Genomic DNA, 26102 nt, shown 5'->3' with positions numbered 1-26102 from the left:
GTCTTGTCGCCTCCGGCATTGGCAGCAGTCCGAGCCACTTAATGCCAGCCACCCCTAGAAACCCCGAGCGACGCACGACAATGCGCACAAAGGGCACGGCACCCCAGTGGCATGAAATCAATAAAACTAAGCGGCGAACAGCGAAAACAAGAGCAAAACCTTAAAACAATAGACGCGACACACACATACACACACACACACACACACACACACACACACACACACACAAATGTTTGATTAGATGTTGTTTCGTTTTCGTTTTCTTTCGTCCGTTTTCTTTCGTCTTTCGCCCATTGGCAATTGCCATGTCGTTCCATTAGGCCCGCTTGGCGACAACATTTTAATGGCAGCACCCGCCTTACTCCTCCCAGCCACCCAGCACAGCTCCAGCACGGCTAGCCGTTTATGGTGCTTGCAAACAAGTAATTAAGCGAAAATTAACAGACGACAGTTGCAAATCACAAAATGCGAGACTTGAGCGTGCGTCGTTTGGCATTCATCCATTTGAAATGCGAATATGAACGATAAATGTTCTAAGCATTTGTTGTTGGGCTTTTGTTGTTTGCTATTTGCTATTTGTTATTTGTTATTTGTATGTGTATTATTATTATTATTATATATTTCTGCCAAGTCGAGTACGTGATTTTAATAACAATAAAAGTCGAACGCAGCATTGAGCAATTAACGGCAACGGCAACGGCAACGGCCATAATACAACGAAACAACAGCCAACAATTTTCTGCTCAAGTTTGCTCATTTCAAGCTGATTGTTATTGCTTATTATAGCCGTATGCCAATTGCTAATTGAATTTGCTGTTTTTCTACTCCCGCCAGCAACCTCCGCCTCGCCCTCACCCACACCCACGCCCCAGCTGCTCTGTCTGAATTAAACAATTTTAATGCAGCGTAAATTTAGATTGGCAAGCGAATTACATTAGTAAAAACAATGTTCACATAATCAATGTGGCGATCGTTCATTGTATTTACAGTTTATTATTTCTGACAGAATTCCCCTGCTCGGCCTATTTGCCACATATTTTGCAGCTAATAATGCTAATGCTAATAAATCAATTCAATTTATCCAGTCGTCTGTTTTGTTAAAGTTCTATATGCATTTTAGAGATTCAAGTTGGAAAAATGCAATAATTTTTCTGATTGAAAAAGAAAATTATTATTATAATTTTATGCGTTAAAATATTATTGAATTAATATACAATTATTTAATTATTGATTTAAATTTTATAAATGTTATATAAAGACATAAATATAAATATATATATATAGTAAATAAATATATATGAATAATTTAGTTATTTATATCTATATTTTATAATTAAATTATTAAAAATTTTGTGATTTTTTTTTTTTTTGAAAATCTAGTACATTTTTTTTATATATAAATATATATCTATTTTTTAAACTTTTAATTTTTTTAATTATTATTATTATTATTTTTTTTTTATTTTCATTAAGAAAATATATATATTTATATTATTTTTGTTTATATTTGAAAATTAATTTTTTTATAGTTTGCTTCCTATTTTTATATAATTTGAGGTATTATCAATCGCAATGCATATCTTCGATAAAGACTAATCGCAATGAGATTGTAAAATTATTTATTAGGAATCTTGAAGGAAGCATTTGATGTGATATAAGAATCCATTAAAAACGAATTGAGTCGAATGTTGATGACCCCACTCATTGGCAATTATCCGCTGCCAAAATGTAGGACCTAAATGTGGCGAATGCCGTCAATTTGAGCCACGGTCGAGCTTCATTTAATTTGGCATAACACGCATACGCCGCGTTGCCTGCCGAACGCTTCGCTGAAGCGTGTTGAGAGCTTCGCGCTGCGCTCAATTGGCAGGCTCGTCAAGCGTTGCTGCATAAATTTGCTCGGCGCCAATATGAAAAACCAAAAATACTAAACTCAAAGTCACCGAATACCGAATACACTAACTGATTCAAGTAAATATTTGCAGAAATTTGTTAATTATGATAGGTGAATGGTAATTATTATGCAATTCCTATTCTATTCCTAGTCAGCTCTAATTATATGTTCCATATAGTAAAGAGAGAGAAATTTGTTGGTCTCACTTACCCTTCTTGGCGCTGGTCTTTCCCAGCAGCTGGCTTTGCCTGGCCGCCGGCATTGGCGATGTGGTGCTGCTGTCCCGCGACTTTTTGGCCACACACAGATTTAATGGCTGATCGAGCGGGGCTGCCGCTGTGACATTTGCTGCTGCTACCGTTGCTACCGTTGCTGCCGTTGCTCCCACTGCTGTTGCTGCTGCTGAGCTGACTGCACTGTCCTCCTCGCTGACATCGCTCATTGAGGCGCTGCGATGCGCGCGCTGTTCCTGTTCCTGGGGCTGCTGTGCGTACTGCTGCTCGATATTTCGCAGAATGCTCTTTGGTGAAGTGGCCGAACTGTTCGCGGTGGCTGTCGAAACGGCAGCGGCAGCGGCGGCGGCCACGGCGCCCTCGTACGCAATTTTGTCGGCCATGGCCATGCCCAGTATGTCTGCAATTGAATGGGGCGTGGGTCTATTAGGCGGACGTGCGTAGACATGAGCGTGCCAGCTAGCCGTGTGGCTCGCAGTGGTCGTTGTGGCTATGTTGGTGGGAAAGGGTGTTATGGAGCGTCGCTGCTGTTGCTGTGGTAGCTGTTGCTGCTGTAGCTGTAGCTGCTGTTGCTGTTGCTGTTGCTGCTGAGTAGTCGTTGATTGACGACTAGAAGGTGCCTCCAGTTGCTTCTGTAGAAACGTTGTGGGCGAGCTGCCAGCGGAGATGGGACTAGCGCTGTTGCTGCCGCTGCTGTTGTTATTATCGCGCACTCGCAGCATATTGACCAGCTTCTCCTTGCTGCTGGGGCTGACCATTGACGCCGCCGAGGGCGGTATTGTCAATGAGCTGCTGTAGACATACGAGTTGATGGCCATGTTGTAAGCCGTGGCTGATTCTGATTGCAGCTGTTGTTGTAACTGTTGCTGGTGTTGCTGGTGCTGCTGCTGCTGGTGTTGCTGTTTGTCTTTGACTATGCCATAACCGTGCGCCAAGGCGCCGCTGATCATTTCTGCTGCCACCAACGAATCGCGTTCCGTTTCGGGCATCATTTAGGGCGCAGCTAATTGGCTCTTAAGTGGGCGTGGTGGCTGGAATAGACACAGAAGCAAAACGTGCGTATTAGAACGGGCAAACGAAATTAGCCACACAGCTGCGCATTTGTTGTCAACTTGTTAATGGCTTCTGCCGCTGGCGTTAACCTTCAACTTATTTGCCCCACAATTCAGAGCCCGCAAATGCAATAAAATACAGAACAGAATAGTCCACCATTTAGTGTCGCCTGTGCAGAATGTAGTCCAACTTATTAAGCCCGCAACACGCCCGACCTCCAACCTATGCACCCTCCTCCGCACCCTAACCTCCATCCCCTCTGTCGACAATATTTGTTTGTTTGTGTTTGTGTCTGTCGCCCTGGTCGTCCATTTGCCATTTCCTGGCGCACTGCGTTGTGATTTGCATAACAAAATGCTGGGAGAGTCCCCGGCAATAAGCGTTGCCTGGTAAAGGATTTGAGCTGTGAGGCCAGCCCGTGGCAGAGGCAGGAGCAGAGCCAGCGGCAGAGGCACATAAGTTCGGCAAGGCCAGGGGTTCCGCTTGGCACTGCCTTGCGAGCACTTGTGTGTGACTGCTGCGAGTGTTGGCATGAATTTATGGTTCAACATTTGAGTGTGACACAATTTAACTTAATTTAACGAACGGCAAAAGCCACGCACCGAAACGACAATAAAACGTACGAACCCAATTTCAAGTACGGCAAAGGGTCTTGAATTTATTTTTAGTGTGTGGCGCTATATACATACATATAAGTATGTGTGTATAAATGTATATGTTTGTACAGGCCACTAGTATTTATGTTCATAATAACAATTATAACACTTCACAAACAACGCTGGGATCAAAATCTGTAGTTAATTTGTTGCCAAGAACTTGCATGCCATTTAAATGCCGTCGTTATGTGTCATATTTTATAGTTGACAATCCCAAAAGCAATTTAAATTAATACAAAGTGCAAAGTCATACCAACACAGCCACTTATATCCAACACAAACTCTCACTCACTCACACTCACACACACAGTTGTCGTCCAAATGTCAGTTTCAAGCAGAGCGCGCTCAATAACGTATAACGTAATGCGTGCTTAAATGTATTTTATTGCCAACAACAACAACAACAACAGCAACGACAATGGGGATGACACATAAAAGGACTAACCTTTGCCTGTGCTCCCTCTTTCTCTCTCCCACTTACGCAAATACTCGCACAAACACACGCAAACAATACACGGAGAGTGCAAATTGAGCACAGCTCGCTCTCAACATTACGACTGGCGCAACATGTTGCCCGGCAGCATGTTGCTAAGCTCGTGCAAAATCACTTACAGCCTAACAAAATAAACAGCAAAAACGGAAAAAAAAACACACACAAAAACGAAAAAAAAAGCAACGGCAATTCAAGTCTGTTGAGCTTCTCAAAAGGTTATGTGGGCGGGTGGTGGACTGAGCGGCATTGGTATGATTTAAGGGTGGACATATTCAAGCAGCGGAAGCGACGCAGGCAAGCGGAAGAAGTTATTTCAATTGCCTGCCTCCACGATGACGACGGCGATAGAAGAGCGAGCTAGTGAGCCAGCACGAGCGAGCGAGTGAGTGAGTGATAGAGAGCGAAAGATATTGCTGTGGCACGTACAGTGGCTTAGTGTGTTAGCTACTCTTCTGTATGTGTGTTTGAGAGTGGGAGTGTGCGAGTGTGTGTGTTTGTGCGACTCTGTGTGTCTGTGTGTGTGTGCCAGTTACCTGGCACGCTTTTGCCTTTTTCACCCGCACGCGGCGACGGGGCGTGAGGAAGTGGAAATGGAAGTGGCAGGGGACGAGGACAGTGACGAGGACACAAACGAGGTCCAAGGGGGCAGCTACTAATGGCATTTAAGTTTTGCTGCCCTGTCACAGGCAACAACACACACTCACGCACACAACAGCCAAGTTGCATATGTGGCGTTATGTTTGTGTACGAAACTCTTTTCGCCTCCATTATTATCCTTGAGGCTTTGGCTTTGGCTCTGGCTCCGACTCTGGCTTGTGCAGTGACCGTTTCAGCTATGGATAGCAGCATTTTACTCCTTTTATTTCATTTCATTTCATTTCATTTCGTTTCGTTTCGTTTTATTGCATTGACATCAGCTCGCATTCCGCAGTGTCTGCGTGGGTGGGTGAGTGGGTGGCTGGGCTCCGTCAGCTGGCAGCTGCCTGTTGGTATTTTAACAAGCTACTGTCGAATGTTCATCATGACTCCAACTATGGCCACTGCTCCTGCTCCCGCTCCTGCTTCTGCTGCTGCTGCCTGTGCATAATTTGCCTTGCGGCTGTGCACCCAGCTCGTCATCATCAAAGTTGTCTCCCGCTCCCACCCCACCCATGGATCCCCGTACTCCACTTTGCTCTTCAGCATTTGCTGCGTTCTGCCTTTAGAGCTGCTGTGTGTCTGCCGCCTTTATATGTATGTGTGTGTGTGCTGTCGCTTGACGTAAAACGTGGCTGACTAGCTACTTCTTGGCCCTACGCTTTACCGCGCTCTGCTTTTAGCCATTTTGCCGTGTCAGCATAATTCTGTGTGCCCTGTGCTATGCTTTTTGTTGTAGCATTCTGGCATTTATGTATTGTTTATGTATTTGTGCGTCTGTGCGTACGTGTGTGTGTGTGTGTGCGTTTGTATATTGTTGTCAATCTGGCTGTTAAATTGTGTAATTTGTCATATTCGTTATTTTGGCGTCTGCCTTGAAACTGCTTAAGCTCTCACTGTTCTCGCTGAGGTGTTTATAAAGACGCTGATAATGCTGTGTAGCTGGCTTTAAGCCCCCAACAGGCCGCCACCCACGATTACTCCTCCTCCTACTACTGCTGCTGCTGCTGTTCCTGTTGCTGCTGCTGGGCTGTCTCCGGGGAATAATGGTTGTCCAGTACAGCAGCTTTGAAATTGCTTGAATATTTTATCGAGTTATGTGCTCGCTAATTAAATTGATGTGCCACATACAGAAGCTGCTGCCGCTGCCGCTGCCACTGCCACTGCCGCCGCAGCCACAGCCACAGGATATTCGTGCAACAGCGTTCGACAGTCTTTGCAACTATGTGTGCTCGCGCGCGCGTGTGTGTTTATGTATGTATGTGCACACATATATGTACATGCACACGTGTGTGTGCGTGTGTTTGGCTGGTTGGCAACTTTAATGAATTTACCTGTGTCATGCGCAGAGTTTTGCGACTTGCGTCTCCGCATGCCTTGCCGCATTGTTGCCTGCTTGTTTTAATCGTTTTCATTTTCTAGACTAGATTACTTATTTTATACTTACATGCAGCACAAAGCTGAGTGATCGAAATTGTTGCCTAAGCTCAATATATATAGGTATGTCAATTATATATGTATGCTTATATACACATATAGAGGTATTTAAATATAAATAAACTCCTTTGCTTGATTCCGCTTACAAATTGGTTTAGCTTTGTGACCGACACAAGTGAAATTGAATTAGTTTAAAGTAAAAGTTGAAAAACTTAGCACTGACAACTCGATCAAAGCCACTGGCACACTGAGCCAGAGCCCAGACTGTAAATAAACAAGTCCTCTTCATTGGTGTCTCTTATATCCTTTACGCTCTATGCTCTACGTTTCCCTTTTATTTAGTTATATTTTAGTTTTGACTTTAATGCCGCTCGGAGTCGAGTGCGTTGTTGTTGTTTGTGGAGCAGTTTGTGCCGCCCAGTCAAGTTGGGTTTTACATTTTATTTTGCTGCTGCCATTGGCCCCGGAAAGTAAACAAGAGTTGAACACTAGAAAATTGCGTTACTCCTGCTAACGGTATCCCCACTTGGATGCATAAATAAATCATAAGCGCTTCAAATAAGTGCAGTTGCAACGCCCCAGCAAGGATGTGCATGTGCATGTGCATGCGTGTCTGTGTGTGTGTGTGTGTGTGTGTGTGCGGGTGAGTGTGGGGCAAGAGGGCGCATTAGTGTGTTGAAGGTGCAGCACCAGCTGTTGAAAAATCATATTAAATTTGACTTCAACTATGAGCAGCAGCACTTGCCATAGATATCCGACATTATCTAAAAGTTATTCGGAGTTTTCGTAACAAACAGAGCTGGAAATGCTGACTTCTATACACACACATACACATACACATACACATACATATATATGATATGCCTCAATTGAGAGACAGACAGCTCAAGCATTCAGCTTTGAGTGTTTATTCACGTGATTTTTCAAATTCAACGAGACCTGCACATTGTTTGTTGGCTACGTTGCATACGCCGTTTACGCCGTTGACAAGGAAAACTCTCGCGCATTCGAGTCGATTTCCAGGCGAACGTTTGGTCTACATTGTGGCGTCTACTTGGACGCAGGGCTGATGCTGTTCTTGGAACACGCTTTTCGAATAACATCTACAGAAATAAAACTGACACATACACATGCACACACACACACATACATATAGTCATGTGGCTTGGCCAAATCTGATGTGCACACAAATATTATGAAGCTATTTTGAGCGAAGTATTTAAGCTTTTGCGTAGAAGTCTGGCCAATCGATGTTCTAAGCAATGACTGTTTATGCTGTTGCCGTTTCAGATAAAACGAGGGCTGCTCAAAAAGAACTGCAGAGGCTCACGAATATTGATAATTAAGGTAGCTATGTAAGGCAGCCTAATAGAGTGTAAAACAATTTTATATATAGATTGAGAGATCGGATAAGATATCATAAATAATTAATATATATAACTCAATCATTTATATATATAAAATAATAATAAATAATAATATTTTGCTTTGCTTTTCGAGCCCGCTTATAAAGCATTACAAATATTTATGTGATCGCAGTTAACTAAACTAAGCACTGAAATGGGTCTATTGGCATTATAATATAACTAAGCTACTTAATTAATGGCCAATACTTTTACAAATGCCACGAGCAGCCTTCGCTGATATATTTGTATTTACTTATTTTTATTGACAGCATTATATTTTATTTATTATATTGAATTCATGTCATTGTGCTGCCATGGCCAGGCAGCCAAACTCAGCAAGTGCCAGCAGCACGTCCTTTCAATCCTTCTCTATACAGCTCTGTGTGTGTGTGTGTGTCCCTGTGTTTAGCGTGTGTGTTCGTGCGAGTGTCTGTGTGTGGGTGGGTGTGTGCTATTATTGTCAAGTCAGCACATAAAGATGCCAGCGTTGGGGAGGCCCGGACCGGGATAAACGTCAGCTACGTCAGCCAGTCACATTTTCGTAGCTGGCAAATCTTTAAACGGAAATCGTTATATAAATCAAAGACAGATTATAAATGCTGCGCAATTTTCAAGTTATTTTCGGTTCGATATTCGCACAACGCAGGGTTGAACTCGCTTACAGCCCACACTGTAAAGGTTGAGTGTAATCATGCGAGCCAGATAAGGCTGACAGCGAACAGTGCGATAAGGCCAACTATCGAGTCGAGCCAACTGTCTCATCAAAAACCTCGAATCATTAACCAAAAAATGTGTCAAATAGGTAAAGTAGGTTTGCTAATTACACATATATGAGTATTATTGTTAGGAGAAGGACGGGGAGGTGTAAATAGCATTCGGCTCATTTCCGCTGGAAATGCTTCCTGTCATAATTTTTCATAGATTTGCAGGCAACTTTTTGATTTTCTTATTCGCACTGAAGTGGTTTGAAAACAAGTGCAAACTTTGCTTCAACTTTTACTTAAAGCGCCCCAAAATTGCTTTGGCTTTGCGTTGGCTGGTGGTGGGGGGAGGTAAGGAGGGGACGCACGCCGCTTTGTCATGGCTTATTTCACTTGAACCTTGCAGGCGGCCACTTTGGGTCAGTTGGCCCGGTCAAAGTTGGCGTGCTTAAGCTTTATTTTTAATTTGCCAGCGCTGGCAATTTTTAAACGTTTTCGTTTTTCTTTCACTTCTCTTTGCCTGGCCATTAATTTGGCTCGCCTTTATGTGCGCACACACACACACACGCACACATACACGCACACAATTGGCCGCAATTAACTAACTGGCTATGATTGATGATATTTTAAATGAGTGCGGCGGCAACGGCTCTAGCAACGGCATTGAAAGTGCCCACCAGCGAGCCGGAGAGCCGGAGAGCCGGAGAGGCAGCCAGCCAGTCAGCCAAGAGCCAAGGGTTCCCGAAAAATTCCTATGTCATCAGCATAATTTGATGTGATTTGATACACAGGCCGCCCCTAGTAACACGCATTCTATTTCAGCCATTCATTTGTGGGCGATCCGGGGCACATTTCGGACAAATAAAATGAAAGTTTAGATAATCATTTAGGTAAAAATGCCAAGGGAACAAATCAAAGCGATTCGAATGCTCTTAACGCCAAACAACGCAAAAATAAAGCAAGCGAATCAAAGTTTGTTGAAAATTATGTGATATGAAAGAGGTTTTTGTTTCTGTTTAAATAATAAACTTGGAGAGCATTAAATGAAATAGAAATCTGAAAAAAAAGATATGATTTTATCTTATATTTGTATATATCTACCTATATAAGCATATAGGAAAGTGGGCTCACAAACGGAAACGGAAGTCAATAAAAAGCAGCTAGACTCTGTTTTTATTTTCTTTATGCCATACAGCCCTGATAAAGTTCTGATGAAAAACACATAATATAAACGTTTTCGCAGATTTCTCTTCTCTCTTCTCTTTTCTATTTTCAACTTCTAAAAGTGTTTATAGCTGGCGTGTGAGGTCTAGGCCTATCTAGCCAGTAAGTATAGTGGCTAATGTTCGCTTATCGCTAATAGCTCTTGAGTTTAACTAATTGGTAATTAATTAAATTCAGTTCGAGCCATTAATTCGATATGGTCCAGACAGCTGCAATTCGATATGTTGCAAATTACACAATGAATGCAAGTTGAAATTAATGCATTATGCACATATGTCACATCAGTTATGTACATATGTATGGCTACCCTGCCCTGGCCTGGCCTGGCCAGCCATCAATCAATCAATCAGTCATTTGACGGCCAAATCAAATATTCATAAAGTTTATAAAATATTTATGCATATAAAGTGCAAGTATTTAAAAGTGTATTTATGTATTTGCAAACAATTTTAACCAATGCAAATGAGAAATGCAGGGTATATGGAATTTGTGGAGATGTATGCAACGGGCAGAATGAGTCATGGTAGACTCTATAGTGTGTATGGGTTTAATAAGAATGTCAAGCTGATTAGATCGAGCCCTGTTCATATGCATTTACGTATATCATATATAGTTCTTTCAATAATTAATTCCATTTACTATTTAACTAAATTGGTCGAGTAGGCTATGATATATATAAATAAAATTCAATATAATATTTTGGATTCTGAAAATTTTCCTCAAATAAATCAATTCTACAATAAATATCTGTATTCTCCAGTCGAGCATTTTCGTCTAGAGCTTTCGCGCTTGTTTATGCATACCCTGGGTTCATTAAAGTCAGCAGATGAGTTGGGGCGCACTAGCGGAGGGTGTTTAACGAGGGAATACCCATAATCCGACTGCCTTATAGAATATTTGTATTGCATTTTTTCAAGCTATTGCGAGATATTATGTGCCTTTTAATTTATTCAATTTTTTTGTGATTCATCAAAAAACTATAACGATTACGAATTTGACTTTATAGAATGTTAATCGTATACGATTATAACATTGAATTTAAATAACATAAATTGTTGCAAATTAATTTAAGCTCTATTAAGCAATTATATTCGAAATATGACTTGGAATGTTTTTTTAACATAGCTATTCGCTGAATTTGTAGCTACTTTATTTAAGTAGAGCGTCATTATATAATAATAATTGTTATTATGAGCTATTTAAAAATGTTTTAGTAATAAACTTATTTTTGTCATTCCAATCAAAAATGAAATATTTCTAACTTTGATTTAATTTAAAGAAATTTATAGTTGATTTACGTGATTTACGTCGGTTTATATGTCAGGCAGATCAGAAAATAAAACCAGTAAAAGCCTAAGATAATGTTACCAAAGCTTTAGTTGAAAGAATGCCAATCGTTGGTCCAAGCACCAAGCGACTTTTATTTGTATTTAATTGAAAAATGAAATTTTGTAGCTACCAATTCATAATTTAAGGATATCACTTAGCAAACGCTGGTTTAATATTTGTAGTTTTTTTAGCAAAAGAAAAAAAAAATATTACCTCACCTAAAATTATTATTAGAATTACTATTACATATTTACCTTACCTAATTTATTCAGCAATATTTTAAATAAATTTGTATGAACTCTTCCCACAAATGAAACTTACAAAATTTGTATTTTTTGGATATTTTAAATCTTAGATTTTTTTGTGAGAGTTAATTGTTTGGAACAGCTATGCTGAAGTAGCAAAAATTAAATGAAATGATTAGCTAAAGTCGAGGTACTGAGCTAGCTTGTGAATATGCTCAGCCCGCTTGCATTGTAGTAAGCTGTAGCGCTTTAATTTTCATGGGAATTTCAGAGCGCGCATCTTTTTATTACAATCTTTAACATTTGTGCCGCATAAAACAAGACTAAATGCGCATTTTCAGATGAACTCATCATCGTAATATTTATTGATAAGATGCTCGCAGGAGTGGGTAAACATATTACTTAACCGCAGGCAGGCAAAAAGTGCGCATTCTAAATATGTAATTATGGGATTTCTGGAAGCAGCGAGACAGCCATCGCAATTGAAATACGATAACATATCAAGAGAGAGAGAGAGAGAGAGAGAGAGAGAGTGAGAGGGAGGAAGAGAGAGGGGGGAGTGGACTCTACGCTCTCTCTCTCAATTTTTCTCTCTCTTTCTATCACTTGGTATCTTTGTCGCCCTTACGGCATCTGGGCTGAAATATGAGTCAATTATACTTTCGTACGCATAAATTAATGATTAATTGCAAAATAAATTGACTTGCGTCACTTAATTACGTGATGCGCGACCAAGAGACTGTCAGCCTTTTTCGCGCGCCCCTTTGTAACTGTCCGCCTGTCAACGCACTCACATACACACACGCACACACACACGCACATAGTGAAAGAGAAAGAGAGTAGCATTTTCTGCTGTTGACATTCACAGTCAAACATGCTTAATTAATGCCAGCGCAGCTGCCATCGCTCAACCTCACCTCGCCTCGTCGTCCGTCGTTCGTCGTCTGTCGTCCGTCAACCGTCGACCACTCCAACAACTGTACTGCGAAAGGCTCTGACAACGTTAACGGCCACATTAACGAGAATGAAACAAAAAAGAAAATACGGCGATTGCTGCTGCTGCTGCTGCTGCTACTCCTGTCGGCAGCCAAAAATAAACACTTGCAGGCATCATAATAATGATACATAGCCAGCCAGTGAGTGGCATTCGCTTGCTCCTTGCTCTTCCCTCTCTCTCTCCTCCTCTCTCCGCGCTCCTTTGGTCCTTGCCTCCAGCCAGGCCTCCGTTTAGCCAGTTACAATGTCAGAGTCAGCCCCGACTCGAAGTCGATTGTCGTTTTCGTCATTGTCTGCCAAGCTCTCATAATTAAACATAATTTGCCAACAATGCCACAGCGCACTGTGGTTATCGTATCATGTAATAGTCATTAAATTATATAAGCAAAAGGTAATTCAATTAAATAACCAGTCAATATCAATTTATGAATTATATATCATATATAATTCTTTATATAAAGGAAAGTAAATACAATGAAATAGTAAGTCAATATCAAAATATAATTCTTTATATAAACAAAAGTAAATTAAATTAAATAAATTAATATAATTTTCTTAAATAGTATTCGATGCTTTATTATCGCCTTTAGTTTATATATAAAGTGCCGTTTATAGAACTTATTTAATTTTAAAAATTATTAATTTCTGATTACAAAATCTTATTGATAAATATTTTTTCTCATTTCCTTTTAATACTTGAAAAACCATTTATTAATTAAATCGAATTTTTCTTAAAAGTTTTTCTTATATATCCTTCGTAATTTCAATATTCATTTCTTGCACTAAAAATAATATTTATAATTCACCAAATATCTCTTCCCTTTACTTATTATGCCCAATAGAAGGATTCCCATTTTCAAATAAAAATATTTTGTACAATTTTTGACTGGTTAATGCATGAGTTGTGCTCATTGTCATCACTTTTGAGGGATGCCCGTGCCCATTCTCGTCCGAGCGCCCCGGGCGCTGTTTACGTGCAAAAATCAATAAAAACGCTACCAAAATGGCTTTCGCGCCTTCACAGTTTATCCGCTTTGGCAGTGCCCGGCTCCGTCTCGGAGCTGGCTTGGTCGGCACTTAACTTTCACATTAACTGCACCGACTTTGGCACCATTTGGAGCAGCGAAGCAATTAACGCTGAATTGATACGCACCGTGCTGGAGCATTGAACTTCATTTCGTTAACTTGCCTCGCTGGCTGATGAACAGGCAAAGGGAAAGGGAATGGGAAAGGGAATGGGAAAGGGAAAGGGAAATGGAAAGGGAAGGCCAAGGCAAGAGGGAGTACAGACTCAGCTTATGCGTCGACATTAAGACGTAATTAAAACAGCGCCAAACGAGCGCCGCGCCTCAAACCCTTTTGGGCACAACGCAGGGGCGTGGGCAAAGGGAATGAAACGAGTCAAAAGATTATTTGTATTTAATTTCAAGTGCTGAATGCCAGGATGCTTCCGCTGCAGAAGTCAACCCAGATGCGAAGACAGTCGCATGTACGACTCTCCTTCAGCACAGGGAACTCAATTATAATTAAGCATTTAAGTGGAACTAAGCGGCGCCAGGGCAAATGAAGCGTACGTCCTGCCCCTCGGCTGTATTCAGCCCAGGCTCCAGCTGAAGCCAAAAGCGAGTAACGATGGCGACAACAACGACGACGATGATGACGACGACGACGACGACGACGACAATGGAATACAGTGAATGGGTCTGTTTGGGTGCTGGACATTTGTGGGGCAGCAGCTGCACCCTAATTGCTAAGGGCGGCCCTCAAACTTTTGGCTGTGGCGGGTATTTAATTAACGTTCACCGTTCACCGTTCATCGTTCATCGCTCATTGCTCATCGTTCATCGCTCAAGGTCCGCAGTGAGTTTTATTAGACTTATGTTTGCCATTCTGCTGGGATATTTACGTATTTGCTATGGGAGTGTTGCCCAGGCGACGACGGATTAATTGTTACGTTGACTAATTTAACTTAAATGCGAGAGCCTCTTGTATATAATGCTGAAAACAAAATCAACTAACGCAGCAAAGGCAACTCAAGTTGGCAGCCAGTGAAGTTGACGGCTGGAAATTAAAAATGTTAAAACAGGAGACAGCCCGATGGACGCAAAGGATGCTGCTTGTTAAAACTGTTTGCAATGCCAGCCTCAACCTGGTCAGCACGAAAGCATCTCAATTAGTGATGAAGCTGATGATGATGATGATGATTATGATGATAATGATGCTGCCTCACTGACGGACGTCCCTCGGCTTCTCCTCGAAAGGCTGCATGTCTTTAGTCTCTTATTATACTATTTTCAGCTGGCTGCGCAACAGAACATATTTAAAAAGTTCCTGACAATTTTCCAACTAATTTTATGCGTATCAAACTTAAATGGGTCGGATTAGAGTCACATTTGAAAAAGGGAAAAGCGAAATGAAAATGTCGAAAATGCGCTTGGACTATTAGCATGAAATATAACGATAAACAATGAAAATATAACGATAAACAGATTATATTACAGGGTATCTCTGTAGTAAATTCCCTTTCCAGTGCATTTTCAGACTAACAAAATTCAATTGCGGCAAAAGTCGGACTAGTCGAGTGAGCCAACATTGTGCATCCTGTCGATGCAAAGGAGCTGAGCCAAAGGCGGGTCATCCAGTCCTTACTGTCCTTTTTTTTTAGGGTCGGCGGCACTCAACATGATTTCAAAATGGCACTGAATGTAGCATTAATTTGTGCGCCATCAAGGACGACGACGACGGTGAGGATGAGGACGAGGACGAGCACAATGAAGTCATCCTCTTGTTGGTACTACTGTCTGTCTTTAACTTTCATCCTGCTGCCGCAGCCACTGCCTCACATTTATAACAGTTTATTTGCTGTGCGCATTACTGTCTGAGTCTATTCCTCTCTCACTCTCTCTCGCTCCCTCTCGCTCTTTCGCTGTGTGTCTCTGTTGAGCTGCCTGAAAAGGATTAATTAAACGCCGAATACCCGTAGATGCTGCTGCCCGCCACGACATTTCGTTCTCTATTACTCTCTCTCTCTCCTTCTCTCTCTCTCTCTCTCTCTCTCTCTCTTTCGTTCGACCCGTTTTTTATACAGTCTTTGAAGTTTGGGCACGGCATAATTAGTTTAATGAGCTTTACTAGTATCGCCATAATGATTATCCACCACGCCGCATTCGCAGCACAAATTCCGAGCAACAAGCATACATATTTACTTCGTTTTCATTATGAAAATCTCTCGGTTTTTCTTTTTCTATTTCTTCTTTGTTTTGTTCTTCTCATTTATTTCAATTTAGACGCAATGAAATTAAAGTTACGAATTTATAATTACCCTGGCCAAAGTCAAATGCAATTAATTAAGTGAGCATCAAGGCAGCCGGGATAACGTCAAGGATATGTTTGGCGCTTTCAATTTATTTACAGTTAGTCATTTAGATGTGTTTGCCTTCGCACACACTCACAAAGAGCTGCGCTCATTTGCTGGCAATTAAGCGCACATAAAATTTCAAGTATGTGTGTGTGTGTGTGTGTGTGTGTGCGTGTGTTGTGTGCCTTTACGTCATTTGAAATGGCGCCAGCTGCGCGAAGAGTCGGGTGGGCGTGGCTGTGCTAGGCGTACGATGGGCGATGGGTGGCGGCTGTTACTGTCTGTCTGTCTGTCTGCCTGTGTACGTGTGTGTGTGCATTTTAATTAGAAACTTGTACGTTTTGCTTAATTAGACAAATTGTTTTAATATTATGTGCAAACTTTGTTGCACCAAACTGCGACAAATTAGTTTGGCAACACAGCTGCCAGCCAAACAAATCTGGGTCAACATTGCTCATACGCCAATCCAAACCCAATCAAATGCGGCTTAAATTCGCAATTGAAAGCGCAGCGCACAAAATTATGCAACGAAGATTTCGATAGTCACATAAGAGACAGCGTAATAAGGGGATGACTTACTGGATTAGTTATAGAAACCAGTGCTATTTATATCATATTATCGAGGTCTCAATCTCTCATCCTCTACCTTAACGTCCTCTTGAATGCACAAAAAAAAATGCAGTTTAATTTAACAATTTAACATATGTTGCACAAGTATGAATACATTCATTTAATAACTTGATGCCATAAAAAAAATTATATACACATATAAACCGGAAGCCCTTGGCTAGCCCTTCATACGAGTAAGAGTGCTTTTTATTTCGTTCTGGAAGTAATATATACATATGCTCACATATTCGTTTCTAGCAGGAATGGCCCGTTGAAATACCAAACTGCATTGCATTGCTGTTAAATAATTAACCATCTGAATTCTTTTAATTTTTTCATGAACTTCATTTAAGTTGAGTGTAAATATGTGCAAAGCAATTCAATTGATATAGATGATAAAAGAATTTATATTTAATATACTCTACATTCAGGTTACCAAGCTAAGAGTTAAGCTAGCGATATTTTAAACAGTGTGAGGTACATTTATCTTGTCTTATTACATTTACAATCCCATTAAAAGTAGGATATATAATTTCTTTTTTACAAGTATCTCTGATCTTAAAGGAAAAACTTGATTTTGCATACAATTTTAATCTTTATTTATAACTGTCCATATCGAGAGTTTAAATTTGACAACCAAAACTATTTTTGATTTAGATTCATGAATGAATGAAGACAGATCTTAAGTTTGTGCTCAATTCGAGTTAAGTGTTGTCTGCCTATAAAAATATTATATACAATATACATATTAATTCGCATTTAAGATCACTTTTTGCGTGCATTTCTTTTGAGTAGTTAACCCCAATTTGGATTTATTTGTGCTTTAGGCTGCAATCTGTGCCGCCTGCAATAATAACAAATTTTATTCGGCTCGGAGCGCTGACGCGATCTGCCCACAATTCATAAAGCGAATTCATCAAACAGAATTTTTAGCCGTGGCAAAATAAACAAAGTGAATTTTTGGGATTCGTAAATGCTTTAATGCCTAATGCCTAATGCATAATGCTAAATGCGATTCCATCAGTCGCAACGGCACATTTGGCGAGTGTGTTTACAATAATTTCCTACTCAGAATTCGACAGATCGGGCAATTAATGAAAATGGGCAAATGGGCAAATGGGAACGCCACAACAGGCTACAAATCGGAATTCTACAGAAAATTAGCAGACCACTCAAAACTAATTGAAATTAAGGCAATTGTGTGTATGTATGTGCGCAGGGTGCAGGGTGCAAGGTGCAGGGCATTAGCACCGGCTAATTCGTTTCAGTCTCCACCTGCGCATCGTTGATTTTCATCTTGGCGTAGAACTCGACCAGCTCGTCCTTGCGCCTGGCCATGCCCAGGGCGCGTTGGTAGCTTTCCTCCCAGGCTGCGGGATGCAATTTGGCCAGCTCGATGAGGGATCTTTGGGCAGCAGCTTGCATCTCCTTTTCGGGACTCTCATGGTAGAGCAACAGAATATCCAGAGCGCGCTTGATGAATGCCTCCCACACCTCATGCTCGTACTCCAGCTCCTCCTTCGTCCCTTCAGTCTTGAATACAGGACGCAGTTTACCCACGGCTGTGGCAGCTATGACGCGAATACCGGCTGAAGGATCATCCATGCGCTGCATAATGGCATAGGCCAGCGGCTTGATCGCCTCCACCGACATGCCCTGGAAGTAGCACATGGCCTTGATGGCATAGTGACGCGTGGTCACATTGCGATCCTCCAGCAAGCTTGGCATGTGATTGGCCAGCGCTGGCAGAACTTCTCGCGCCTCCTCCTTGGCGCCTTGGGCCACTGCGCAGAGCGTCGCCATGGCCATGGAGCGCATGGCCTCGCCATGAGCACCAGCCCTCCACGGTAAATGTGGCTCGACAGCTTCGGTGATGAAGTTGCTCAGCAGCTGTGTGCTTTGCTCTCGCTCCACGGTAACAGTCTCGGACCAGGAGAGCGCTGCTATCGAAAGAATACTAAAGATGCGCACCTGGGCCGTGTCGCAGCAATGCTGAAATACCAATTTGATCTTCTCGATGAGCTGCGGCAGATATGTGGATCGTATTTTGCCCAAGTGAATGAGCCCGTACAGCAGGAGGACAGGTTCGGCGTTCTCGTCGAGCGCGGCATCCAGGTTATCCACATCGAGCAGCACGATGCCGAACCAGCTCTCGTGCAGCTTAGCTAGCGAAGTCTCCTCCAGCTGGACAAGGCGCTTCAAGATCATTTGACCGCGCTGCACATCTTCGGTGTCCTCGTTGTGCAGGGCATAGGACAAGGCCATTACCTTCATGGCGGTCACATAGATGTTCAAATATAGATCCTTTAGCTCCTCTATTGAGGCTGTCACCTTGCTGGACTTGTCCAAAATGGTGTCCAGCGTTTTCAGTATGTACAATTGAAAGCCCGGCTTGAGGGTATGCGAGTAATCCGTGCATCTTAGCAGCTTGCCCAGGCGCTGCAGGTGCTCATAAGTGCCGCCCAGGGAGGCAGTGAACATGTAGTAGAAACACTTGAGGAACGATTCGCGTGCATTGCGCTCCAGGCCATCAAAGCCATGATCGATCCAGGCATCGTAGCTCAGCAGTCGACCCATCAGATCTGCCACCTTTTTCGCTTCTGCCGCGATAATGGGCTCGCTGTCACAGCAGGCATGAGAAACATGTGGATAGATCTCGAAGAACTTGGCCGTCATGGAGGCCTCGGCGTGCAGAATGAATTGATAGAGCAGCTTCAGCGAGTGCAGGCGCACATTGTCCTTCCAGTCACTGGTCTCGCGAGTGATGAGCTGCAGCAAACGCAGCGAGCGCTGCACCAGGCCCCGGCAGCCGATCGTGGGGCGCTGTACACCGGCCGGATAGTTCTCCACCGGCAAATCGCCTATCTCCTGCTGCGAGAGTTCCGCCTCGTTCTCTTCGTAGTACTGTACGCCGCATTTCTCCCAAAGCGGGCGTATGTGCGACAGCACCTCCGGCGAGTCATCTTTGAGGCAGCACAGCACCAGGGGTAGAATACGCTCAAAATATGAATAGCGATCCGGCAGCTCGAGCAGCATTAGCACCCCCATCAGACCGCACTCACGACGCACCAAGGGCATCGAGTCCATGAGCAGTGGAGAGACCTCTGCCAGCAGCCGTCGCATGCCCTCGCCACTGGCATCCAAGTGCAGACTCACTCTGCCTATGGCCTCTATGGCAGCAATGCGGGCCGCCGAATGTCGATGATTCAGCATTCCATAGAGGGCCACCGCTAGAGACTCGGTGAACGGGCGCAACTCCGCGGTGTCTGCCACACGACACAGCTGCACCAGCGTGGCACAGCCTTCCCGCTGCACTGCAGCATACGCGTCTTTGATGGCTTTGATGAGCACCTTGACCACCTGGGGATAGCACTCACGGAAGACGCCCACATTGCCCATGAGCGCGTACTTGCGCAGCATCAGATGCAGCTGCTCAATGTACAGCAGACGTATCTCCTCGCTCGGCTCCACAGTCTCCGTCTGCCCCATGCGCTCGGCCAGCGTCGACACCACGTTGAGCAGGTGGAAGTCCAAGGGCGGCAAACGCTTCAGGAATGCGCTCACAGCCAGCACGGCGCGATCGCGCACATTCTCATACCGATCACCATAGCACTTGAGCAGATGCAGGTAAAGCTCATCGAACTCGGCGGCGATGGCATCGGTGCCAACAGAGTCGGGCGTATGCTCGCAGATCTCGCGCAGCTTCAGTAGAGTGCTGCCACGCTTGCGATGATCGTTGCTCTCCAGGTCGCTGCAAATCTGATTTGTGTCCAAATCGAAACTCATTTTGGATTATTTTTGAGAATTTCTTTCGTTAGCTCGTCGAGTTGTTTCTAGCAGGATTCTCACTTGAATTGTGCGCACTGTAAGACGAAAACGAAACGAAAAACGAGAGACGTCAACAAGCACCGTTAACTGCATCGGTTGCTACGATACACAAATTCGAGTTATTCACATTGTTTACTATTTGATTATCTTTATTCTCGCTCCCAACGGAGTCGGCGTCGCCTCACGCACACTTGACAACGAGCCAAACAACCGAAGGAACAACCAACCGAACAACCAGGCAACGTGCGCGAAATTTCTGCCGGCAATTGTCGACGATCAGCTGTTTGCGCTCGCTCAGCTGTTCGCTGCGCAGAGCAGTGTTGGCATTGGCCAACAGCAGTGTTGGCAAACGCTGTGCTGGGCGGGCTTTTTCACTTTATTCAAAAGCAATTATTGCTGCTTGCTGTTGGAGCATTTATGCTTTATTGTTTGCTCAACTAATTAACAAGTCATAAATGAAATTTCTCTGGAAACTTGGTGCGCAATTTGTGCCGCTGTCTTTTATGAGCGACCCGGGTGGACTCATTAAAAGCGGTTTCGCTTATCTTCGATGCAGCTATCTAATTGCGGTGTCGTTTCTTATCAGCGAGCAACTAACTAACGAGCGACAATATCTAAGATTGATTGCCAGTGCTTGTTGTTATTTATATTTTTATTCTCCTCTATTTTTCGTTTTTTTTTATGTGGGTTTTGGGGGCGGGTGGGTGTTTGACTTCCTGATAAACAAAATCACATAAAATGCCTATTTATATCGAGCGAAACTTAATTGCATTTTCGGGTCACTAAATTGGGTTATAAAACTAGGCCGGGCAGTGAAATAACTAAATAAGTTGTCAGAGTGCTTAAATATTTTTATTTTATTTAATTTTTTGATGCCATATAAGTTGTAACAATAGATTTTAATGCCGCTGGGCCAAGCTAGGTATTCATAAAGACCTGTTATGCGATCTGTTGAGCAAGTGGGTGGCTAAAAGAAGTTTTATGACCATTTTTGTTGGTCATAAACATTTAAGTAGCTACATTTGAAAACATTAGACTTGAAAATTCGTTAACATATGTATGTATATATGTAAAAAACCAGGCAACCTAAAGTCGACCACAGTAGCTTAAACGGTGTTTACATCCCAGATTCTGTTACTCGACGTAACCGTTAATAGTTTTTATTGTTCTCATTTGTATCGAAAGATCTTTTCCCACAGACAAACTTGATATATTGTGATGCCATTAAGGTATTTTTTAATTTCTCTTTCGCCATTTCATTTGTGCGCCCCATTCTGCTGCCAAACAGCTCCAAATTGACGCGTTCCAGATCCACAATAAACATATTTTACGTGGTTTGCTTTTCAGCTTCATTTTATTTTCGCTGGGCCTGTGTCAAAAAATGTTGTCAATTTTATAAAAAAAAAAAAAAGCAAAACCAGCCGCTGCACGTTGTGGACCAGCAACATTTATAACTTTTGTGCACACAATTCGATTTCATACCTTTTTGTTGGCCAAGGCACAGGCACAAGCACAGGCAGAGACGGCGGCAGCGGCAGAGGCAGCGACCGAGCAGGAGAGAGATAGAGTCGCACGCTCCAAAGCAATTAAGCGCATGAATCAGGTTCAGGTTCGTTCCATGGGCAAAGGCAGGGCAATATGAGAGTGTGTGTGCGTGTGTGTGTGTGTGTGTTTGGCGTGAGTTTTTCCTCTTTTTGTTTTTTATGTGACCGTGCCGATTCAATAAAAAGTCATACAAACATACAAACTTGTATTCGCACACACAATACGGGCACAAATACTACGGACAGAGAGAGAGAGACAGAGAGAGAGAGGGAGAAAGAGAGAGAGATAGAGCCACATACCGGCCCAATAAACTTAATTGATATGAAATGAAGTCATTTGGCAAAATCACTGGGAGAGTAATGGACCGCGTTTATTCAATTTGATGTCTGACTGGCAGTGGGCATACATACACATACACATACACATACATACATACTATGTATATGTGCATATGTATGTACATGCCATTCGTATTTATGTGCTTATGCATATTTTTATCTCTTTTCGAAAGCAATGGAGCACATGCATGTGTGTGTTGTTTGTGTGTGTGTGTGAGTTTGATTTTATAGCTAAAATGATTCAATTAAAATAACATTTTAGCAGCGCAGCACGGAAGCCGCACGACTGCATTTCGGCCGCAATGGAAACTTGTTTGCGCGCTCTTATGATAAAGCCGAAATTGGCTGTGTTATTAGAGTACACACACACACACATACATATATATGCACACATTCTCGCAATTAATAATTATACGCACAACACATTCAATTGCAGCGGGCACAAGATACATCGAGTCGCGCTGCTCAGATACAAAGATACTTGCATTCGCTCGTTGGTTCGTTCGGATTGGATTGCTTTTTGTCATGCTGTGCTCTAATTTGCTTTTACCGACTCTGAAATGGACTTGTTACAGCTGCCGTGTGTCGTTCGCCTGCAGTTGGTATTGCCATTGCTGTTGCTGTTGCTGTTGCTATTGCTGTTGCTATTGCCTGGCTAAATGCAAATTTTCCAATTGATTGCAATGGAAATGGGCGTGCTGGCAGCAGCGACGCCAGCAGCGATGCTGGCAGCGACGTTTGGCACTGTTGGCCGCTAATTAGTTTCATTTTTCATCGGGCAACAACTGCGTCGATTGCCTGCTTAAGTGACTGACTTAATGACTGAATGACTGACGGCACCAATCAACTGGCTGCCTGCTCGCTCCCGCTCAGTGCCTCTCGCTCCCTCGCAGTTCCACTAATGTAAGTTTGTGTGTGTGTAGGTTACTTAAGTGCGGGCTGCTCTCTTTGTGTGTGTGTGTGTGTGTGTGCTTCGATTTCTCGGAATTCAGTTTTGATTAGAAAAACAGCTAATGGGGCTGCCCTCATATGCATATGCCGGTTTCGAGCTGCGCACTTGTAGCTACTTCTCTCTTTCTCCTCCCCACCCCCCTCCCCCCTTCACCATCTATCCATCACGTCTGCTCTGCCCTCACTCCATTGCTCGCTTCGTTGTTGTTTTTTTCATTTTACGTGAGTTTAAACTTTAAAATGCCTGGCCCAGAACAAATTGAGTACTTAGCCCGCTAATGATTATGTAGACGCGTGCTAGCACCGCTAATTGTTGTCGCATCATAATAAATTTCTCGTTTCATTCCATGACTCATCGTCGTAATGTAATAATCAAAATTCAGCTGTCATTCCACATATTGTGGAGTCGTGAATTCAGTGAACCAATTTACAGAGTGTATGCAAAATACCTCGTTCAAAATGAAATGAGTTCCAATCTGCGGAAATTACTAAATAATGGTTAGTAATAAATCACTTGAAAAAAAAGAAAAAAAAAAAAAAACACGAGCAGATTTGCAATTTCAGTTTTGTTTTCAGTTTCAGATTGGATTAATTTGTGAAATCTGTAAGCTCTTAGAGAAAATCGCAACTCTGCGCCTGGTAAAGTTATTTTAGAAATCTTATCAGAGCTTCCTATTTATGCCTTAGCCCTAACCTAACCCAATTCATGTAATTAGCTTTGACTTATCCTACATCTGTTTTGCAAGCTCCTCTATGCGCTGTGGCTAATCTCAGAGTCAAGCCGTGCTCTTATTGCCAGGTACTTCATTCAGTTCAGTTCGTATCTCTGCCCTTTGGTTGACTCCAGTTGCTTGGGTTCTCAGCAGCTCATCCATTCAAATCATTGCTGCAGTCTGCTCCGTTTGCTTACTTTTTGCTGTTTTGTCGTGCGTTTGCTCTCAGCGGTGCTTTGATTTTATTTAGTGGCTCGTTCGATCCCACCAAGCTTCACTCTTTGAGCTGGGGACTCTGCGGGCAATAATTTAAAGCTTGGCCTGCGACTCGGCTTTGGTTTTAATTATTCTCTAGCATATGCGTTTGGTTTATTTGATATTCGGTATTTATTATTTGTTTATTTGCACTATTAGCGCTAAAATAGAAGTCGAGGCCCGCTGATATGGTAATGCGAGACGCCAAATGGTTTTCCATTTTGCGTAATCAGCGGCCGTTTGTATTTAAATGCCGTCGACTCTGTGTGTATGTGTGTGTGTGTTGTGTGTGTGTTTGTTTGTTTGCACAGACGCATAGTTAGCGGCCATGCGGAGTGACCAATGCGCTCAATCAAACAGTCCGTCAGTCTGTCAATCACTCAATCGGCCAGTTTGAGTAACAATTTAATTAATTAAAGACTGTAATGCGAACCAGTTATGCGATAAACATCGGCGCGCTAGACGAGCACCTGTTTATCAAACGTGAATATGAGCTGCGGTATGCGCGAGTAAATAGTTTGTTTATGGCTCTGAATGAAATGCGAAATGTCTACTAATTGTGCATAACTGGAATGGCATTCAATATTGGAAGCCACTGTGATATGGTTGAAATAATATCGTAACTATCAAAATCAGAGAGTGAGATAGACATACAGCGAGAGAGAGAGAGAGTGTGAATGAGACTCGCTATTGTTAGTTATCTCATTTGATAGCTGTGAACGTAATCGCATACAACTTTGTTGTAGCATATCTACAAATGAATCAGGCTGTCTATAGTCTGTAATTACGAATTGTCTTCAACATTTATCGATCAACTCGAAATACATGCATTCACGCATATCGCATTCTAATGCACTTGTTGGCTGTTGTTTACATTTGAAATAATTGCAGCAGTTGTCGCTGCGTTTCTGATTACTGATTCGCAATTAGCTGTATACACTTTTTATACAAACTGTGTGGGTGTGTGTGTGTGTGAGTGAATGTGTCATTCTGTTGACTGGCATAAGGGTCAGTGAATGACCGGCTTGTGCCAACTATAGTTAATTAACTACGATCAACAGGCAGCTGCGATTTCTAATTAAGCTCAATAACAAATCGAATGGGCTATAAAAAATTGATAAATATGTTATTGCCGATATTAAGCAAAAACTGTATCACAAACGCAGTTGAAATGGTCTTTGATAATTGACTCGTTTAATCAGAGACTATAACAGAAATGCAGTTGCAATCGACTGTGCTAATTGAGATCAAGTTTCAATGATGAAGCTGAAGAGAAATTAAGAGAGAAAGAGAATCCCAAACATGAAATATCTAAAGAGAGTAATAGATTTGCTAGCAGACCAACAATCAGATAGATTCAATCTATATTTTAATATTTCTTTTCAAACATATTTTTTCATATTTTTTTTTGCTTTAAATTTATAATACTTTCATTCTTGTTAATTTGTTGTTTGCATGATAAGAGGACCTTTACTTGGTAGTCGTTTATATTAATTGGCTGTGATTAATTGAAATTGATTTCAAAGTAAGCAGAGTTCGATTAGAAACTGCTTGCACGAGTCTATTGAATTCCTGACCACGTGTAAGAAAGTTCAGGTAAACAAGTTTTGCGCCCAGCGGAACAGATTTTTCAAATGATTAGCATTCGTGTGTGTGCTTTCTTTTAATTCATTTGTTTATAATTATTTGCCTGATGCTGATTTCATAATCAGGTCAAGCGACTAGTCAATTGATAGGCTTCGGGAATCCCCATTCCCTTAGAGAACGTAGTACACATACAAAATTGATTGACTAACTAACTAACGTCAGTGTGACTTACCTCAGTGCCAAACGGTTAATTGTATCCGAAAAGCCAAGGCGAACTGAAATCCAATTAAATGTTTCTCCTTGTGGACGGTTAGATTATTTTATTTTTATTTTATTTGTTTGTTGTTGTTGTTGTTGTCTTTTACTGTTTAGCTATTTATAGCGTTTATATTGAAAAGGTCACGTTTTGTTATCGTTGTTCTTTCACATATCCTTTGGGTCGCCGAGTTTTCTCAAATGGCTGGCGCGGCGTTGCTGTTGCTGTTGCTGTTGGCGATAATCCTTAATTAGTCTAACGAGTCGCAAATTAATCCACTTTACTTAATTAAAATGCTGTGCCGCCGCACAAAAAGGCAAACCAGAAAAAAAGCAACAAATGTTCGACCATTATAATTA

General features: G+C 42.2%; 2 protein-coding genes across 6 annotated transcripts in view; both read right to left on the bottom strand.

Moving 5' to 3' along the window:
- NK7.1 (homeobox protein NK7.1) overlaps positions 1–25861 on the bottom strand; it is a 42244-nt gene extending 16383 nt beyond the window's left edge. The window contains exons 1-2 of one of the 4 annotated variants that reach the window (XM_089462140.1): positions 25720–25861; positions 2105–3158 (exon numbers count right to left, since the gene is read on the bottom strand). In XM_089462140.1, the coding sequence (XP_089318266.1) occupies positions 2105–3119 (1015 nt within the window). In that variant the 5' untranslated portion in view covers positions 3120–3158; positions 25720–25861. Of the gene's footprint in view, positions 1–2104; positions 3159–4089; positions 5454–6299; positions 6362–6412; positions 6898–25719 lie in introns of those variants that run through there. The other 3 variants (XM_018018226.2, XM_018018225.2, XM_089462141.1) reach the window with 3 other exon arrangements.
- Dnaaf5 (Dynein axonemal assembly factor 5) lies at positions 16518–25861 on the bottom strand. Of its 2 annotated transcripts, none has more exons than XM_018018224.2 (2): positions 25720–25861; positions 16518–20133 (listed from the first exon to the last, which is right to left on the bottom strand). In XM_018018224.2, exon 2 carries the CDS (start codon positions 20054–20056, stop codon positions 17525–17527), a length of 2532 nt encoding a protein of 843 aa, XP_017873713.1. In that variant the 5' UTR covers positions 20057–20133; positions 25720–25861; the 3' UTR covers positions 16518–17524. The 2 variants fall into 2 exon arrangements, with proteins under 2 accessions (XP_017873713.1, XP_089318252.1); XM_089462126.1 differs by lacking the exon at positions 25720–25861 and adding an exon at positions 20226–21481.
- Positions 25862–26102: the final 241 nt, after the last annotated feature.

The sequence above is a fragment of the Drosophila arizonae genome, chromosome 2 (genome assembly GCF_054131065.1).
Source record: "Drosophila arizonae isolate 15081-1271.41 chromosome 2, UAZ_ARI_1.0, whole genome shotgun sequence".
In the NCBI taxonomy this organism is placed as follows: domain Eukaryota; kingdom Metazoa; phylum Arthropoda; class Insecta; order Diptera; family Drosophilidae; genus Drosophila; species Drosophila arizonae.
The sequence above is the reverse complement of the archived record's forward strand: the minus strand, read 5'-3'. Positions and strand labels throughout refer to the sequence as shown.